Source organism: Haematobia irritans, chromosome 3, assembly GCF_050003625.1.
Source record: "Haematobia irritans isolate KBUSLIRL chromosome 3, ASM5000362v1, whole genome shotgun sequence".
NCBI classification, from domain to species: Eukaryota; Metazoa; Arthropoda; class Insecta; order Diptera; family Muscidae; genus Haematobia; species Haematobia irritans.
Window position 1 is genome coordinate 218,464,026 of NC_134399.1, and position 21,468 is coordinate 218,485,493.

Below are 21,468 nucleotides of genomic sequence, written 5' to 3' on the forward strand. Positions count from 1 at the left end.
TGGGGGCTATATATAATTATGGACTGATATGAATCAATTCCTACATTGTTGTTGGATACCATGTATTTACTTCAGGTACCAAATTTCAACCGAATCGGATGAATTGTTCTCTTCCAAGAGACTACGGAGGTCAAATCTGGGGATCGGTTTATATAGGGTCTATATATAATTATGGACCGATTTCGACCAATTTTTGAATGGGAGTTTGAGGCCATATATTAACACCACGTACCAAATTTCAACTGAATCGGATGAATTTTGGTCTTCCAAGAGGCTCCGGGGATCAAATCTGGTGATCGGTTTATATGGGGGCTATATATAATTATGGACCGATGTGGACCAATTTTTGCATGGTTTTTAGAGACCATATACTTACACCATATACCAAATTTCAGCCGGATCGGATGAAATTTGTTTCTCTTAGAGGCCTCGCAAGCCAAATCGGGGGATCGGTTTATATAGGGTCTATATATAATTATGGACCGATTTCGACCAATTTTTGAATGGGAGTTTGAGGCCATATATTAACACCACGTACCAAATTTCAACTGAATCAGATTAATTTTGGTCTTCCAAGAGGCTCCGGAGCTCAAATCTGGTGATCGGTTTATATGGGGGCTATATATATTTATGGACCGAGGTGGACCAATTTTTGCATGGTTTTTAGAGACCATATACTTACACCATATACCAAATTTCAGCCGGATCGGATGAAATTTGTTTCTCTTAGAGGCCTCGCAAGCCAAATCGGGGGATCGGTTTATATGGGGGCTATATATATTTATGGACCGAGGTGGACCAATTTTTGCATGGTTGTTAGACAGCATATACTAACACCATATACCAAATTTCAGCCGGATCGGATTAAATTTGCTTCTCTTAGAGGCCTCGCAAGCCAAATTTGTGGGTCCGTTTATATGGGGGTTATACGTAAAAGTGAACCGATATGGCCCATTTGCAATACCATCCGACCTACATCAATAGCAACTACTTGTGCTAAGTTTCAACTCGATATCTTGTTTCGTTCGTAGGTTAGCGTGATTTCAACAGGCGGACGGACGGACATGCTCAGATCCACACAGAATTTCACCACGACCCAGAATATTTCGATGTGTTACAAACGGAATGACAAAGTTAATATACCCCTCATCCTATGGTGGAGGGTATAAAAAGTGTTGTTCCACCAAGACAACGCATCGTGCCACAAGTCATTGAAAACGATGGCAAAAATTCATGAATTGGGCTTGGAATTGCTTCCCCACCCACCGTATTCTCCAGATCTGGCCCCCAGCGACTTTTTCTTGTTCTCAGACCTCAAAAGAATGCTCGCAGGGAAAAAATTTGGCTGCAATGAAGAGGTGATCGCCGAAACTGAGGCCTATTTTGAGGCAAAACCGAAGGAGTACCAAAATGGTATCAAAAAATTGGAAGGTCGTTATAACCGTTGTATCGCTCTTGAAGGGAAATATGTTGAATAATAAAAACGAATTTTGACAAAAAAAATGTGTTTTTCTTTGTTAGACCGGGGACTTATCAGCCAACCTGTTATGTACACAGAAAAAAATTTCACAAAAATGTTTCCAATTAAAATTTTAATTGAGTTTTAAAAAATATTCAACTAAAAATTTAATTGATTCAGCAAATTTTTTAATTGCAACAAATATCAATCACAAAAATTAATAGTATAAATTAATTTTTTAATTGGATCAATTAATTTTTTAATTGACCTTCAATTAATTTTTTAATTGATACTATCATTTCTGTGATTGAAGACATTTCAATTAAAAATTAATTGGATCAATTAATTTCGTGATTGAACCAGAATTTTTTTTGTGTATAACCAGGCGTGCGATGTGGGTATCTGGCATTTTCTTTTCAGTAACTTAATAATATCAATTTCCTTAATCTTTCTGTCCAATAAGCCCGAACAAATATTGTAATAATTTCTAGTTAAATTTTTTAATTGACATTCAATTAATTTTTTTATTGATTCTATCATTTCTGTGATTGAAGACATTTCAATTAAAAAATTAATTGGATCAATTAATTTCGTGATTGAATCAGAAAAAAAATTTTGTGTGTATTTGTGGACCTAAAATGCTTATAGGTTTCCGATTTCAAGTTGTCGAGTTTTTCTTGATGATCGCAATTCCTACATTCGTTTTCTTCTTGAGTCCTGCAGATATTAGATGCGTGTGTATTTTGAAAATCCAAAACCTTAAAAATTATTTTCATTTACAATTTCATGAAAATGGATGTTTCTTAAATTAGTATATAAATATTTTTTAAATCGAAATATTTTTCTTCGTTTTCAAATTTATATATGAAGACAGTTGTTTGTATAGATCTTATACAAATTTTACTTAACAAATCTGAAATATATTTTTGAGTTGAAACAAAAAGAGAATCTAAAAATTAGTATTTCTTTTGTGGAGGCTTAATAATTACTACATTTTCAAATCAATATATTTCATCAAAATATTGTACTAAGTCTCTAAATCTAAACTAAACGGAAGATTTTGTTTTCGAACAAAAACTATATCCCCCATAAAAAGGGAATTGGAGAGGCAGGGTTCTAGGGTATATTAATGGGGTAGTTTTCTAACTCACTTTACTTATTCTCAATGATCATTTGTAATTGCAAAACCAAACTTCGGGCCAATTGTAAAATCGCAGCAGCATTATGACGTTCAGCCATTTCTGAAAATTATACAAAATCTTTAAAAAACTACAAAAAAGTCATAAAAAATATAGTTACCATTGAAAAATTTAATAACATCTGTAAAATCCATACTATTCGATAGAATAATATCCCTATAGGTTTCCAATAAAGCCAATGCCAAGAATAATACAAAATGCCCCGATGCCACATGTTTGGCCGCCCATATCACTTCCCATGTAGAGAAAACATCATCGTATATCAATTCTCTTTTGAAATCCAATAGGAACCATCGATAACAGAAATAAAAGTGGGTGTAATCACCATTCGAATCCATTAGATCATACATTTCCGAATCGAGTATCTGTATTAGTGATCTATAAGGGAGTAAGAAAAGAGAATAGTTTGGCTTTAACGCACACATCTCACACACTTTTCAAACTCTCTTTTACCTCATATTGGCAAAATGCATATCCATTGCCCCACCATTGGGGAAATTGTCAATCATACGTTCCATGAGTTTGCAAAAACAGCTGTATGTCAACGATTCATCATCGAATACCACCAGCAGTGGAGCTACCAAATCACACATGCCCTGCATATAGCCAACATCCAAATGTTCCCAGACATATCTTTTGTTGCAAAAGAAGATATTAAAAATTAAATCAATTTATGTACAGAGTGTGCGAGAGAGGGAGAAAAACACCGAAACACTTACGTCGATATAACATTGCGTAATTTATCCAAATTCTCATTTGCAAAATAGGCATAATTTCGATCGCAACGCTGTACATCCTTCTCAATGCGATGTAAATTCAATCCAAATTGCTCCAGAAGTTCACTCTGAAATATGCAAAAAAAAATAAAATTATATAAATCACTATTGTTTTAACGTATTTCATTAATGTCTATTTCTCGTCGTTTCGAACCATATTACACCCCGCAGAACATATACAGTATACCTCTCATTGCCCAATAATAGATGGGTGCTCATGATTTTCTGAGACCTTTAAAACCCATATAAGTTTAGTGCCAAATTACACCCCGCAGAACACATACAGAATAACTCTCATTATCCAATAATTGAAGGGGGCTCATGGTTTTTACACTCTCTTAATTTCAACTCTCTTTCCCTCTATGCTCTCAGTTAATTTCTAAGTTAAATCTCATACTCACAATTACACTATAAAAACCACCATTAGAACTGGCAGGTGAGACACATTAATTGATGGTTGCTCATGATTGTCTAACTCTCTTAATTTCAACTCCCTCTCTATGCTCTTAGTTAATTTCTAAACTAAATCTCATAAGCACACTTACACTATAAACTCCACCATTAGAACTTGCGGGTGAAACACACGTAGATTTTGGTTCCTGCAAAGCATCCAATGAACTCTGGCCTTGTTCTTGTAGGGGAGACATAGGTCTACTACATTTCATGGAATAATCCCAATTGGCAATATCCACTGAGGCATTAGTAACAATAACCGATGTTCTAACTGCATTCTTATCAGGCACCTCTTCCTCTTGTTGCGGATGCTGCTGCTGCACCGAACTATTACCCATCTCTTGATCATCATGTAAATGTTCTTGAAAATCATCAGCACTCAGGTACTCAGGACTTAAAACAGATTTTGGTTCTGTTTCATCGGAAGCTAAAAATTGAGTTGATTGTGTAGTTTTCAAATTTTGATAGCCATTATTGCCTACGGTGTCATAAGAGGAAGATGATGGAGTACTTTTAGAACTTTCATTAATATTCGAAGTTGTCAGATCTTGCGAGCTTTCAACATTTTGTTGTGATGTAGTTGTAGATTTGCAAGGCTCATCATATTCTTCATCGAGTATTAAATCTTCAGCTATTTCATCTACATGCCCCGAATCGGTACTGGTTTTCATGGCTCTGGGTATGGGTTTCACCATCAAATGACCCGTTGAACTAACTGCTGAAGTCTTTTGGTCATCATCAAATTCCAAATCACCAGGATCTGATATATCCGACATATCTTCAAAGACTTCATTTTCTAGATCACCAATTTCAATTTCCACAGCCCTTACGGTTTTATCTTGGCCACTATTGCTGCCAGAACTAAGCTTAGCCACAGCTCTGGCTGTTTTTTCCTTTTCTCTCTGCTGGACAATGGCATCCACGGCTAGCCATTCACTCATGGTAGTCTCATAGTAATGCTTACAGGTTTCATCTTGCTTCTGTCGTTCCTCCTCGGTTGAGCCAAAAACATAATGGCCCAAGAGGTAAGGCCATACAGATTTGCGTAATTCAGGGGCAACACCACCAAAATACACTAAACGGAAGACTTCATTGGCATTGCGGGCCACACCATTCTCATTAAGGGAATTCCATTTGTCCACAGTAAGGCCTTCTTCATCAGCTTTCACTGTGCATGGAAAAAGAAAACATTGATAATTTTGAGATCAAAGCTCTCCGCATTTTGCGTACTTACTCTCTGGCGTTATCCTGCCATTTACCAAACCCGACAAATGAGTCCTTACTGTTGACAAATGTCGACAATAGGCCAACCATCCATAAAAGGCCCTCGATATGATTTGCCTTTTCATTGTGGAGCAAACCATTTCAATGCTGGCATTCTGTTGTATCTGGACTAGAGGCGATTCCATAGGATGTTGATCTATGGAAATACTTTTGCTGGAGCAATCACTACTGCCGGTGGTGGAGCAACTACTCAATTGAGCTCTCCTGGGGGCACTACGAACAAAATCCAATATGGAATGGGCAGCAGCTGAAAGCAAAACACAAAATTTGGATATTATCCCGCTCCTTCCTTACGTCGTCGTAGTTTATTTAGTTCCACTTACCAAACTCTTCATGCTTACTCTTACTCACAATACGAAAAACATAATCGATGGGAGTCTCATCAAACGATTCCAATACTGAAGGTAAAATGCGCCTACGTACACTTTTGGGCCAGGGGAAAATTTTCCCCAGACCTCTCTGAGACCACAACGGAGGATCCAATTGACCATGCGGCAATAGACCTGTCTCCAAACAACTCAAAAACTGTTGCATATGGCCACCTTCTGGAAATATGATAGGAGGTCTTTGTACACCATCCTGGCTCACTAGTATTACAGTCCCTCCACTATCCTCTCCTCGATTCTGATGACAATGGACATACACAATATCATCCACATTGATATTCAAAGCATAGGCCCAAAAAGATTCTTTGTCCTCATCTTCTTCAGCTTCTTGATAACCATTCATAAGTTGATTGGGAGTCCATTTTATGGTCAAGGTCTGGATATGTTGATGTAGGCTTAAGTAACCCAACATGGGTTCACTGCAATCTTTCTGTGGAAATAAAAATGATATCAATCTAAATATCCCAAACCCCCAAAAGTCAAATCCAACTCACCGGCAATACTTGAACATTATTCTTTCCATACAATAGCGTGGCCCTGGAATTCTGATGCAATGACTCTACATAATCCTTAGCCGCTGTACATGATGCCATCGACTTAAATGTTCCCGCATTACCTTCATCGGTACTTGTGTTCAAACTACGTTTGAAATTTATGATGGGCGTTCTCGAGGATACCGATGATGATCTTCTTCCTGCACTTATACGATGTCTCTGTACCAATTCATCTGCATGAGGATCGGTCCAGTAGTGATCTGCTGTTTTGGTTTTTGTGAATTCCAATGCACAAGGACCCACTAGCAAAGAACTGAGAATACATCCATAATCTGAATCGGCTACCAAGGAATCGCGATCATAATATGAACTGGCATTATCCACTAGATATTCGATTATTTTCACCAGTCGCTTTTCATACAGGGCCAAACGTATCCACAGATATCTGTGATATAATAGAGATTTGGTTGACAAAATATATTTTCCAAAGGGCTTATATTAAAATACAATAATAAGAGAGATATTGAATTAACTTTTACAACTTGTCCTAGGGAGGAGTCGATAGCTGACAGAATAGACAAAAAAAAACCATAACAACAACAGTAATGTTCCGAAAAATGATGACCCGATTTGATCAAAATACACGCAAAATATACCGTAGAAAACTTGCTAAATATATCGCAAGAACAGATGCAGCACATATAATAGGATAAAGTTCCAAAAAGTTCAAGGGTTCACTAATGCACAAACCAATTAGACTGGAATGACCGAAGGAGTTGCTCCACTTGCACGAAAATGGCCAATTGCGAAATTTGATTTTCTCCCATGAGAAGCCAATTCAATTTACTTGCCAAAGAGATCAGCTGAAAATTAAGACCATCGATTGCACACCAGAACTCAAGCACCGTCGATGATAATCAGAGATGGTCTGTATCAAACTTTTTTAGGTTTGCGACTGTCGCAAAGTTGTAAACGTCACATATACGTCGTAAATGTAGAAAAAGTAACAAAAGTCGCAAACTCAAAATACTTTAGTCGCGTCAGCTAAGCAGCGAATTCGATGATATCCAAGACGATGGTATGTGCGAAGAAGTTTCAATTCCTAGGAATGTTCACAATTTTCGGTTTCAGTCCCCACATTTTCCCTATTGCCTTTTGCACGAGTACACGGTAACCGTGGATTTTCTCGTCCTTTCTTAGCTTTAAGTTCTGTCTCCTGTCCAATATAATCCCAAGGTATTTTGCACTCACCAACGGGAATTTTGATACCACCTAAGAAAATAGGCTTAACCGTGGGAAAACATTCACAAATCTCTACAGAAACTCACAGCGAATGTATAGTTATGTATAGTTAAGTCTACAAATAATTACGAATCGATATGGACTTTTTGTACGTAGAGAGCAAGAATTGAAATATGGGGGTCGCTTATATGGGGGCTATATACAATTATGAACTTGATATGGAGCAGTTTTTGTGTGATTGGGGATCGATTTATCTGAGGGCCATATATAACTATAGACCGATATGGACCTAGTTAGGCATGGTTGTTAACGACCGTATACTAGCACAATGTACCAAATTTCAACTCACTCGGATGAAATTTGCTCCTCCAAGAGGTTCCAAAACCAAATCTCGGGATCGGTTTATATGGGGCTATGTACGATTATGGACTGATATGGACCACTTTTAGCATGGTTGTTAAATATCATATACTACCACCACGTACCAAATTTCAAGCAGATCGGATGAATTTTGCTTCTCCAAAAGGCACCGGAGGTCAAATCTGGGGATCGGTTTATATGGGAGCTATATATAATTATGGACTGATAGGAACCAATTCCTGCATGGTTGTTGGATACCATATACTAACATCACGTACCAAATTTCAACCGAACGGCAAGAATTTTGCTGTTCCAAGGGGCTCTGGAGGTCAAATCTGGGGATCGGTTTATATGGGGCCTATATATTTTTATGGACCGATATGGACCAATTTTTGCATGGGAGTTTGAGGCCAGATATTAACACCACGTACCAAATTTCAACTGAATCAGATGAATTTTGGTCTTCCAATAGGTTCCGGAGGTCAAATCTGGTGATCGGTTTATATGGGGGTTATATATAATTATGAACCGATGTGGACCAATTTTTGCATGGTTGTTATAGACCATATACTAACATCACGTACAAAATTTCAGCCGGATCGGATGAAATTTGCTTCTCTTAGCGGCCTCGCAAGCCAAATCGGGGGATCGGTTTATATGGGGGCTATATATAATTATGGACCGATGTGGACCAATTTTTGCATGGTTATTAGAGACCATACACTGACACCATGTACCAAATTTCAGCCGGATCGGATGAAATTTGCTTCTCTTAGGGGCCTCGCAAGCCAAATCGGGGGATCGGTTTATATGGGGGCTATATATAATTATGGACCGATGTGGACCAATTTTTGCATGGTTGTTAGAGACCATATACTAACACCATGTACCAAATTTCAGCCGGATCGGATGAAATTTGTTTCTCTTAGAGGCCTCGCAAGCCAAATTTGGGGGTCCGTTTATATGGGGGCTATACGTAAAAGTGAACCGATATGGCCCATTTGCAATACCATCCGACCTACATCAATAGCAACTACTTGTGCTAAGTTTCAACTCGATATCTTGTTTCGTTCAGAGGTTAGCGTGATTTCAACAGGCGGACGGACGGACATGCTCAGATCGACTCAGAATTTCACCACGACCCAGAATATATATACTTTATGGGGTCTTAGACCAGTATTTCGATGTGTTACAAACGGAATGACAAAGTTAATATACCCCCCATCCTATGGTGGTGGGTATAAAAATTTTCTATAGAAATAAAATTTGGCATAACTTTCTATAGAAAAAAATGGACAAAATTTTCTATAGAAGTAAATTTTTGACAAAACTTCCTATAGAAATAAAATTTTTTACAAACATGTCTGTAAAAATAAAATTTTCTATGTTAATAAAATTTTGACAAAATTCTCTATGCAAAATTTTTTGACAAAATTTTCTATAGTAATAAAAATTTTAAAAAAAATCTATATTAATACATTTTGACAAAATAGAAGTAACATTATGACTGAATTTTTTATAGAAATAAATTGGTGACAAATTTTGCTATAGAAATAAAACTTTATCCAAATTTTGAATAGAAACAAACTTTTGACAAAATTTTGTATAGAAATAAAATTGTGACAAAATGTAGTATAGAAATAAAATTTTGACAAAATTTTCTATAGAAATAAAATATTAGCAAAATTTTTTACAGAAATAGAAGTTTGACACAATTTTCTATAGAAATAGAATTTTTACGAAATTTTTTATATTATTACAATTTTGACAAAACTTTCTATATTAATAACATTTTGACAATGTAAAAAATATTAATAAAATGTTGACGAAAATTTCTATAGTAGTAAATTTTTGACTGAATTTGACTGAAATAAATGTTTGACAAAATTTTGTATAGAAATAATTTTTTTACCAAATATTCTATATAAATAAAATTTTGACAAAATTTCCTACAGAAATAAAATTTTAACAAAATTTTCTATAGAAATAAAATTTTGACAAAACTTTCTATATTAATACAATTTTTACAAAATTTATAAATAAAAATAAAAATTTAAAAAAATTTTCTATATTAATAAAATTTTGAAAAAAAAGAAGTAATAAAAATTTTGACATAGAAATAAGACTTTAACCAAATTTTGTATAGAAACAAACTTTTGAAAAAATTTTGTATAGAAATAAAATTTTGACAAAATTTTCTATAGAAATAAAATTTTAGCAAAATTTTCTACAGAAATAGAAGTTTGACAAAATTTTCTATATAAATAAAATGTTGACGAAATTTTCTATATTATTACAATTTTGACAAAACTTTCTATATTAATAATATTTTGACAATGTTTCCTATAGTAATAAAATTTTGACGAAATTTTCTATAATAGTAAATTTTTGACTGAATTTGACTGAAATAAATGTTTGACAAAATTTTGTATAGAAATAATATTTTTACCAAATGTTATATATAAATAAAATTTTGACAAAATTTTCTACAGAAATAAAATTTTGACAAAACTTTCGATATTAATACAATTTTTACAAAATATTGAACATATTAATAAAATTTTAACAAACTTTTCTATAGAAATAAAGTTTTGACAAAATATTGTATAGAAATAAAATTTTGACAAAATTTTCTATAGAAATAAAATTTTTACAAAAGTTCCTATAGAAATAAAATTTTGCGAAAATTTTCTATATTAATAACATTTTGACAAGATTTCGTATATTTAAAAAAAATTTGACAAAATTTTTTATAGAAATACAATTTTGACAAAATTTTCTATGGAAATAAATATTGATAAATTTTTTATAGCACTAAAATGTTCTACAGAAATAAAATTTTGACAAAATGGTCTACATAAATAAAATTTTGAAATAAATTTCTGTAAATTTTGTAATCTGTAAAAATTGTAATTTTCATGTTATTTCATTTGAAAATCAAGGGATATTTAATCCATTGGAAGAAAAAATATTTTTTTAAAATAACCACAAAAATTTTATCACAAACCTCAAAATATTTTTTTGTGGTAAAATTTTGTAAGATTATTTTTGGCACGAGTGGTAACCGTGATTGCAAAAAAAAGCCATCGGTTGAAGTTTTCTGATGCTAACCATTGCAGTAAGGCGATATATGGGTAACTTCAGCAGCAGGCAGTTAAACGGTTAATGAGGTCTCCTGAACAAGCCGTCATGTGAGATGTCTAATCATTCCCACTCGGTATCTTCATCTTCCGTATCACAGCAATAGGAATAGCATTTCCATTAAGTGTATGATTTCCATTAAATTGCTATCTGTAATGTTTGCTATTAACCGTTGACCCTTCGGTATGACTGTCATCGGGTATGCCACAAAATGGACAGAAGTGACTTCATGTCAGATATGAAGAATTTCATTCTTGAAATTGTCCTGAATTAGTTTCAGTGAAGGCTTCTTTTTTATATGCTTATGAAAGAGATATGCCAAGATAAAATAGTTAAAATGGTTTTGTTGAAGTGTTTCTTAAAATTCATAAATTGTTATAACGGTACTCGTTTTACCCAAATAGTAAGAAAAAAATGTAAAAAGTTTCAACTACATCAACTCTGCTTCTTGTGTTGAAATGCTGCGGTTACTAGGATGTTTTCTTGCAAAGGGGCATGAGTACTCTCCAAGTCTCTATCAAACATTTTTACCCTCTGTAAACTTCTCTTAATGTTCTCACATATATGTTAATGATTACTTAAGCTATTTTCAATCATCATTTAATTTTTGGCAGAATTTACTTACTTCATAGAAGCTAAGGTGTTTGTCGAACAACTGGCACTCATTGCACTGGTTACCGAACTGCTACTGCTCTTCTTTAGCATGGGAGGACGATTAAAACTTTCACTGCTCGATGAGGAACGTTTACTAGGATCTTGAGCCTCAATATCTTGGACCATTTTACTGATATGTTCTGCATCGGGACATGTCTTTGCTATTTTATGAAGTAGGGCTGTTGTCGATGAGGTCTTAAATAAACCTAAAGCACGCCGGCGTAAACCTTGACTCAAACAAGCCTCAACTGCAGCACATAACTGTGTCACGGTTGTACTTTCCTCGTGGACATATTTTTTGGTCACTGCCTCTTCCATTAATTGTTTGACCTCCTTTTTAACGGCCGATATGAGACGTTCCTTAAAATCTGTCTCTGCAAATGAAAAGTAAAAAAGAAAACAATAAATGAAAAAAAAACGCTTTATATTTATGAAAGTTGCTTCTCTTAGTTCACTAAGGTCATTATTGTCATTAATAACTTCAAATAGACAGTAGACTATGCCCAATTATATTAGCTTACAATGAGAGTACATGTGTATGAGTGTTTGTGTGTACTATCTTTTGTACTCTTGAGTATACCAGTGATAGATTGCCACACACACACTCTCTCTCTCTCTATAAAAACACTAATGTTAACACTCCAGGCGTGCATTCACAATAACACGCGAATATCCCATTAACATTGATGAGGCGATAAAAGGTTTACTATTGAAGCAAATGCTCTAAACAACAACAACAAAAACAACAGAATTACCGGAAAATGACCATAAAAACAAAACTATCAAACGCAAAAAAAAAAATGTTGATTCAACATAATTTTATTTTATGATACATCTATCTAGCATAGTGAAAAAACACGAACACACTTTAACGAACATATTTAGTGTTTTGTAGTCTTTCTCCCCTCCCACCACTCATAAAGCAACAGGCCCCACAGACCAAGAGGTCTCAATATTTTGTCACATTCGCATATCTCACCAAGGACTCAGACATTCATTCATCTATCTATGATGGCATTGCCATACGAATGGCATGCTAAAAATCTCATAAAATTTACAAAAATCCATAACGAGGGCTCCGAACTCCTACAGAGGATAAAACAAACTGTGACGCTGACATAATATGCAACAGCATTATGGTGACTGCCAGAGAATAGTATGAAAACTTATTAGCAATCCGCATGACATAGAGAGCGATTCACACCCCATTGGTTTTTAGCATGCTGACTTATCCAGACAAGGGTGTGAAAATACACCGGCCATCTATTCAGCGCCACATAAAAACACCATGCAACAAGTGAATTAGAAAAGCGAATAGATTGTTGGAAGGTCGCCAGTACAATATGGCCACTGTGGTATCGAAGGGATGTTGTTATATCCTGCGCCATAGTGTGAAACAGGATATTGTAAGTTAGTGCATATGTTTGCAACACCCAGAAGGAGACGAGATATGCACATGGCGTCTTTGGAAATAATGCCTAGGACAAAATATCCTATAGAAATAAAATGTTAACAAAATTTTCTAAAGAAATATTTTTTTTGGGTCTTTTATTGTTGGTTTGTACTTCAATCATATTTGTTGTTTTGATCTCAGCTTTAAAACCATTGCGTTGACTGAACTACAAGAGTAGCTTAACCAACAGAGGAAAATAATGTTTGTCAAATTTATTTGGGCAAAGCCCTATAGACTGCAAGATGGTTGGATGGACGCACGTTTCGGAATTAAATACCACATTCCTCATCAGCATCCTCTACTTGCAGAAAAACTATCAACCAATTATCAGAATAAATTCGGGTAGTTCGCTAAACCCAAATTGAACCACACTCGAACCTTCAGAAAAAAGATTTATGGTAGTTGGCCTCTGCCTAAATAAATCAATCTATAGTTTTGCAGCAAGTAGAGGATGTTGATAAGGAATGTGGTAGTTCCGAAACGTGCGTCCATCCAACCATCTTGCAGTCTATAGGGCTTTGCCCAAATAAATTTGACAAACATTATTTTCCTCTGTTGGTTAAGCAGAAACACAATTTTCACAAAATTTTTTATAGAAATAAAATTTTCACAAAATTTTCTATAGAAATACAATTTTCACAAAATTTTCTATATAAATAAAATTTTCACAAAATTTTCTATAGAAATACAATTTTCTATAAAAATACAATTCTGATAAAATTTTCTATAGAAATAAAGTTTTGACAAAATTGTGTATATATGTAAAATTTTGACAAAATTTTCTATAGAAATAAAATCCTAACAAAATTTTCCATAGAATAACATATTGACAACATTTTCTATAGAAATAAAAATTTGACAAAAAATTTTTTATAGAAATAAAATTTTCACAAAATTTTCTATAGAAATAAAATTTTCACAAAATTTTCTATAGAAATAAAATTTTCACAAAATTTTCTATATAAATAAAATTTTCACAAAATTTTCTATAGAAATACAATTTTCACAAAATTTTCTATATAAATAAAATTTTCACAAAATTTTCTATAGAAATACAATTTTCTATAAAAATACAATTCTGATAAAATTTTCTATAGAAATAAAGTTTTGACAAAATTGTGTATATATGTAAAATTTTTACAAAATTTTCTATAGAAATAAAATCCTAATAAAATTTTCCATAGAATAACATATTGACAACATTTTCTATAGAAATAAAAATTTGACAAAATTTTTTTATAGAAGTACAATTTTGTCATAATTTTTTATATAGAAAAAAATTTTTGTCATAATTTCCTATAAAAATTTCATAATTTTCTTAACAAAATTTTCTATAGAAATAAACTTTTGACAAAATTTTCTATAGAAATACAATTTTGACAAAATTTTTTATAGAAGTAAAATTTTGAGAAAATTTTCTATAGAAATACAAATTTTGTCCAAATTTCTACAGAAACAAAATTTATCCAAAATGTTCTACAGAAATAAACCGTTGACAAAATTTTCTACAGAAATACAATTTTGACAAACTTTCTATAGAATTAAAATTTGATAAAATTTTCTATGCAAAAAATTGTTGACAAAACTTTCCATAGAAATGGAACTTGACAAAATTCTTCATAGAAATAAAATTTTCAATAAAAATAAAATTTTATCAAAATTTTCTATAGAAATAATTTTTTGTCAAAATTTTCTATAGAAATAAAATTTTGACAAAATTTTCTATAGATATAAAAATTTAACAAAATGTTCTACAGAAATACAATGTTGACATTTTCTAGAGAAATTCATTTTTGACAAATTTTTCTATAAAAATAAAATTATTACAAATTTTTTTTTTCTATAGAAATATAATTTTAACAAAATTTTCTATAGGAATAAAATTTTTCCAAGACCTTTTATAAAACTAATGCAGCTTTGATAAAATTTCCTATAGAAATAACATTTTGACAAAATTTTCTATAGAAATAAAAATTTGACAAAATATTTTATAGAAATAAAATTTTGTGATAATTTTTTATATACAAACAAAAAAATTTTTTTCTGATTCAATCACGAAATTAATTGATCCAATTAATTTTTTAATTGAAATGTCTTCAATCACGAAAATGATAGTATCAATCACGGTTTTAATTGGGCATAGAAAAAATTCTTGATTAAAAAATTAATTGATTTCATTACCAAATTTCAATTAATTTTTTAATTGATTCAATTAAAAATTTAATTGATGTTGATTGCAAAACTCAATTAATTTTGTAATTAAAAAAGGTAACTATTTTCAATTACATTCTGAATTGGCTCAGAATTTTTATTTGGATTAACAATTGATTGTTTGAAAAAAAAACAAATTTAATTAAAAATTTAAAAAAATGTTCATCACTTTTTTAACTGACTTAGTCTTCCGAATTTGAATAAAAGTTAATTGTATCAATTAAATTTTTAATTAAAAATTTTTAAATTTTCAATCATTGACTAAATTAACTTAATGTTTCTATCTTGATTAAAAAGTTAATAGTACCAATTAATTTATTAATTGAAAAAAATTTCAACTTCAATTAACTTTTTAATTGGAAATATTTTGGTGATATTTTTTTTTCTGTGTAGAAACAAAATTTTGTCATAATTTTCTATAAAAAACACAAGTTAACAAAATTTTCTATAGAAATAATTTTTTGACAAAATTTTCTACAGAAACACAATTTTGACAAAATTTTTTATAGAATTAAAATTTTGAGAAAAATTTTTTTTTTTAAATTTCTATAGAAACAAAATTTATCCAAAATGTTCTGCAGAAATAAACTGTTAAAAAATTTTCAATAGAAATACAATTTTGACAAACTTTCTATAGAATTAAAATTTGATAAAATTTTCTATGCAAAAAATGTTGACAAAACTTTCCATAGAAATACAATTTTGACAAAAAATTTTATACAAGTAAAATTTTGAGAAAATTTCCTATAGAAATAAAAATTTTGACCAAAGTTTCTAAAGAAACAAAATTCATCCAAAATGTTCTACAGAAATAAACTGTTGAAAAAATTTTCTATAGAACTACCATTTGGAACTAAATTTTCTATAGAATTAAAAATGGTTGACAAAACTTTCCATAGAAATGAAATTTGACAAAATTCTCCATAGAAATAAAATTTTGAGATAATTTTCTATCGAAATAAAATTTTTTACAAAATTTTCTATAGATATAAAAATTTTACAAAATGTTCTACAGAAATACAAAGTTGACAACATTTTCTACAGAAATTCAATTTTGACAAATTTTTCTATAAAAATAAAATTCTGACAAACATTTTTTTCTATAGAAATATAATTTTAACAAAATTTTCTATAGGAATAAAATTTTGCCAAAACTTTTTATAAAAATGCACTTTTGATAAAATTTCCTATAGAAATAAAATGTTGACAAAATTTTCTATAGAAATAAAATACTAACAAAATTTTCCATAGAGTAAAATTTTGACAACATTTTCTATAGAAATAAAAATTGGACATAATTTTTTTATAGAAATTAAATTTTGTGATAATTTTTTATGTAGAAAAAGATGTTTGTCATAATTTTCTATAAAAAAACACAAGTTAACAAAATTTTCTATAGAAATAAACTTTTGACAAAATTTGCTATAGAAATAAAATTTTGAAAAAAATTTGCTATAGAAACAAAATTTTCTATAGAAATAAAATTTTGCGAAAATTTTTTTATAGAAATACAATTTGAGAACGTCTTCTATAGAAATAAAATTTTGATAAAATTGTCTATAGAAATAAAAGTTTTAGAAATTTTTTTCTATAGAAATAAAATTTTGAACCAATTTTTATAGAAATGAAATTTTGAAAAATTTTTGTATAGAAATAAATTTTTTGAAAAAAAAATTGTATAGAAATAAAATTTAACAAAATAATTTTTTTTCTTGGTATAAGCCGGAGTCAATACAAAAATCCTTAATTTTTGGAACCCGGAAAATTTCTTTATCAGTACAGTTTGTGGATTATCATATCGATTTATTCAACCTGCATACCACTGTATTCTAAGTGATCACTTTACGCTATAAATACAGGACACCACTAACACATCAATATGCTTATTCTATTTTCTCTTTTTTTTTGCTTTCTATTTCACTATGATTGTCATTCATTTGACCGGATGTTGGTTGGTTATTGGATTTTCCTAGAAAATGTCCATTTACTTAGAAATATACAACAATCTGTCGTATCGTTCAATATGGGCAAATATATATGGAGGATTGTCACAAATCTCATGTCTCCTGTATAGTTGCTAGTGTTAAAGCCTCTTTAACTGGGAATGGTGAGGATGACGATGATAGCGAGGATGATGATGATGCTAACATGTATCTCTGTTGTGTATTTCCTCAAGTATTGGATAGCTCTAATACCTAACATACAAATTTCCAACACGTTTACATCCGGCTTGTCCTAATCTAATTTTGTGGTTTCTTTTTGTTTTTGCTATCATCGTTCAGAATTTTGTAATGAATATGGAATGGTATTGATATGGTCGAATTGGTGGTTTTTTGTTTAGAAAGATGGATGCTTTTAATTTTATTCTCTTGAATGATATATGTGTTTGTGTATGTGGTCAATCAAGAATATGAATGTCATAGGCGTAAAATCATTTTGGAGAACGATGGATGTTTTATATATATATATATGTTATTTTTGTTTTTCTTGAATGATCTTGAATATGAATATTTTAGATGAAAAATAGTTTAATGGTCATATGAATCTAATTCAAGAGCAAAAATATATATGGAAGCTATATCTAAATCTTAACCGATTTCAATCAAATTTGGCATACATATACAGAATCTTTTTTCTGATTCAAACACCAAATTAATTGATCCAATTAACTTTTTAATTGAAACTTCAACAATCACGAATATGATAGTATCAATCATAGATCTTATTAGAAATAAAAAATACACTCGATTAAAAAATTATTTGATTTATTCAATATATTATTGGTACAATTAAAAATTTAATAAATATTGGTCGAAAACTCAACTAATTTTTTTTTTAAATTGAGGCTATTCCTGTTATTGTTTATTAATAATTATTATTTCAATTATGAACTTGATATGGACCAATTTTTGTGTGATTGGGGATCGATTTATCTGATGGCTATATATAACTATAGACCGATATGGACCTAGTTAGGCATGGCTGTTAATGACCATATACTAGCACAATGTACCAAATTTCAACTGACTCGGATGAGATTTGCTCTTCCAAGAGGCTCCAAAACCAAATCTCGGGATCGGTTTATATGGGGGCTATATATGATTATGGAATAATATGGACCACTTTTGGCATGGTTGTTGGATACCATATACTAATATCACGTACCAAATTTCAACCGAATCAGATAAACTTTGCTCTTCCAAGGGGCTCCGGAGGTCAAATGTAGGGATGCGTTTATATGGGGGCTATATATAATTATGGACCGATTTCGACCAATTTTTGCAAGAGTGTTTGAGGCCATATTTTAACACAACGTACCAAATTTCAACTGAATCAAATACAGTTTGGTCTTCCAGTCTTGGGAGCCACCGTGGTGCAATGGTTAGCATGCCCGCCTTGCAAGGTCGTGGGTTCGATTCCTGCTTCGACCGAACACCAAAAAGTTTTTCAGGGGTGGATTATTCCACCTCAGTAATGCTGGTGACATTTCTAAGGGTTTCAAAGCTTCTCTAAGTGGTTTCACTGCAATGTGGAACTCCGTCCGGACTCGGCTATAAAAAGGAGGTCCCTTGTCATTGAGCTTAACATGGAATCGGGCAGCACTCAGTGATAAGAGAGAAGTTCACCAATGTGGTATCACAATGGACTGAATAGTCTAAGTGAGCCTGATACATCGGGCTGCCACCTAACCTAATCTAACCTTGGTCTTCCAAGAGGTTCCGGAGGCCAAATCTGGTGATCGGTTTATATGGGGGCTATATATAATTAAGGATCGATGTGGACTAATTTTTGCATGGTCATTAGAGACCATGTACCAACAACACCATGTACCAAATTTCACCCCGATCGGATGAAATTTGCTTCTCTTAGAGGCTCCACAAGCCAAATCGGGGGATCGGTTTATATGGGGGCTATATATAATTATGCACCGATGTGGACCAATTTTTGTATGGTTATTAGAGATCATATGCTGACACCATGTACCAAATTTCAGCCGGATCGGATGAAATTTGCTTCTCTTAGAGGCTCTGCAAGCCAAATCTGGGGATCGGTTTATATGGGGGCTATATATAATTATAGACCGATGTGGACCAATTTTTGCATGGTTACTAGAGACCATACACTTACACCATGTACCAACTTTCAGCCGGATCGGATGAAATTTGCTTCTCTTAGAGGATCCACAAGCCAAATTTGAGGGTCCGTTTATATGGGGGCTATACGTAAAAGTGGACTGATATGGCCCATTTTCAATACCATCCGACCTACATCAATAACAACTTTGGTGCCAAGTTTCAAGTCGATAACTTGTTTCGTTCGGAAGTTAGCGTGATTTCAACGGACGGACGGACGGACATGCTCAAATCGACTCAGAATTTCACCACGACCCAGAATATTTCGATGTGTTACAACGGAATGACAAAGTTAATATACCCCCATCCTATGGTGGAGGGTATAAAAATAATTAGGTTAGGTTAGGTGGCAGCCCGATGTATCAGGCTCACTTAGACTATTCAGTCCATTGTGATACCACATTGGTGAACTTCTCTCTTATCACTGAGTGCTGCCCGATTCCATGTTAAGCTCAATGAAAAGGGACCTCCTTTTTATAGCCGAGTCCGAACGGCGTTCCACATTGCAGTGAAACCACTTAGAGAAGCTTTGAAACCCTCAGAAATGTCACAAGCATTACTGAGGTGGGATAATCCACCGCAGAAAAACTTTTTGGTATTCGGTCGAAGCAGGAATCGAACCCACGACCTTGTGTATGCAAGGCGGGCATGCTAACCATTGCACCACGGTGGCTCCCGTGATTTCAACGGACGGACGGACGGACATGCTCAAATCGACTCAGAATTTCACCACGACCCAGAATATATATACAATATTTCGATGTGTTATAAACGGAACGACAAAGTTAATATACCCCCATCCTATGGTGGAGGGTATAAAAATAATTGGTATAATATTTTAATTAAAATATAAAAATTTTCAAAAATTTTCTTAACGCGAATACTAATTTCAGTCATGACCTACTCAATTAAGAATGAACTTTAAATTGATATGTGATTTAGCCTTATAGACAGCGTAGAGAAATTCATAAACGTATGATAGTCTTTGCAACAATGTAGGAGCCGAGTGCACAAAACCACCATAAAAGCTTTTCGAACTAACATTTCCATTTGCATTAAGGCAGACAGACAGACAGACAATTGACAATTATTCCAACCAACAAACCATCTGTCCGCAATGTTCATGAGAAATATGCACTTTGGACAAGTGAACAATTATTTACATTGCATCCTTTGCCATGCTGCATCATTAATGGTGACGCCAGTTATGGGCAGGGAAGAGAGATTCGTTGTTAAGGCTTTGAGGGTTATATGCATGTTGTCACCATTGTTGAGTAGTAAGAGAATAGCAGAGAGCACATACATACACTCGCACACTCATATAGTATTTTTCTTTATCCTACTAATACCCCTTCAGTGTCATCGTTGTCGTTATCAACCCAGTGGTTGACGCCAAGCCTCTACTCCCATATACTCAAGCCATATATGTATGTAGCGTTGGATTAGTCCAAAGAACTTCCTTGACTCAAATGCATTTCATTTGATGCCATTACAATAGCAACAACAAAGTAGATAACATTTCCCTTTAACATATGGATATCCTTCCTCAACCATTATGAGAAAAAAAAAGAAAAACGCCATCGTTATCATTATCGTACACAATTTCCCTTCGCATGTTTCCAGAGAAGCTCTAGCCATTTTAATTACAATGTATCTCTCTGTGTAGAATGTTAGTTTTTATTCTTAGTTCAGAGAGATGAATCCCTTAAATCCCCATCATGAACATACTGTTACACGCATTTCGTATAGAGATGGTCTACATATCTATACATTTTATTATACTCTATAGTATATTGGTAAAGGAATTCATGAATATGAATGAGAAGTTCCAAGTAAAATTACCTATCCATAGTTATATTTAGCCTTTGCTTTTGATATTCATGCAATGACCCATATATGTTGAAGAGCATACAATGAGAGGATGTGTTGAATACAAATATAATAGAGTGGTGAGTAAAATTTTCAAATGGATGAGAAAAATCACTATTTCAAAAGAGAGAACACTTGGTCTCTATTCATCTCCCCAGATACATGTCTACAGTTTTTGGATCTTCATGATTTAGCATAAACTAAAGAATTTTTAAAACAAAATCGGATTAAAACGCAGATTAAAAGGGGGATTAGGAACGACAATACTACTTTTGGGTGGCCCATGGCACAAAATGTGGAAAAAATTGACTTTAGAAAAAGTTGAAAAGTCTATGAGAAGAAACTCGACTTTTT

The 21,468-nt window shown here is 32.5% G+C and overlaps 1 protein-coding gene across 1 annotated transcript; it reads right to left on the reverse strand.

Moving 5' to 3' along the window:
- Positions 1-2,445: 2,445 nt before the first annotated feature.
- On the reverse strand, positions 2,446-11,820 carry tbc (trabuco). Its single transcript, XM_075300427.1, has 9 exons — positions 11,420-11,820; positions 6,052-6,496; positions 5,495-5,987; positions 5,122-5,418; positions 3,980-5,055; positions 3,378-3,502; positions 3,112-3,291; positions 2,759-3,036; positions 2,446-2,700 (listed from the first exon to the last, which is right to left on the reverse strand). Exons 1-9 carry the CDS (start codon positions 11,764-11,766, stop codon positions 2,612-2,614), a joined length of 3,330 nt encoding a protein of 1,109 aa, XP_075156542.1. The 5' UTR covers positions 11,767-11,820; the 3' UTR covers positions 2,446-2,611.
- Positions 11,821-21,468: the final 9,648 nt, after the last annotated feature.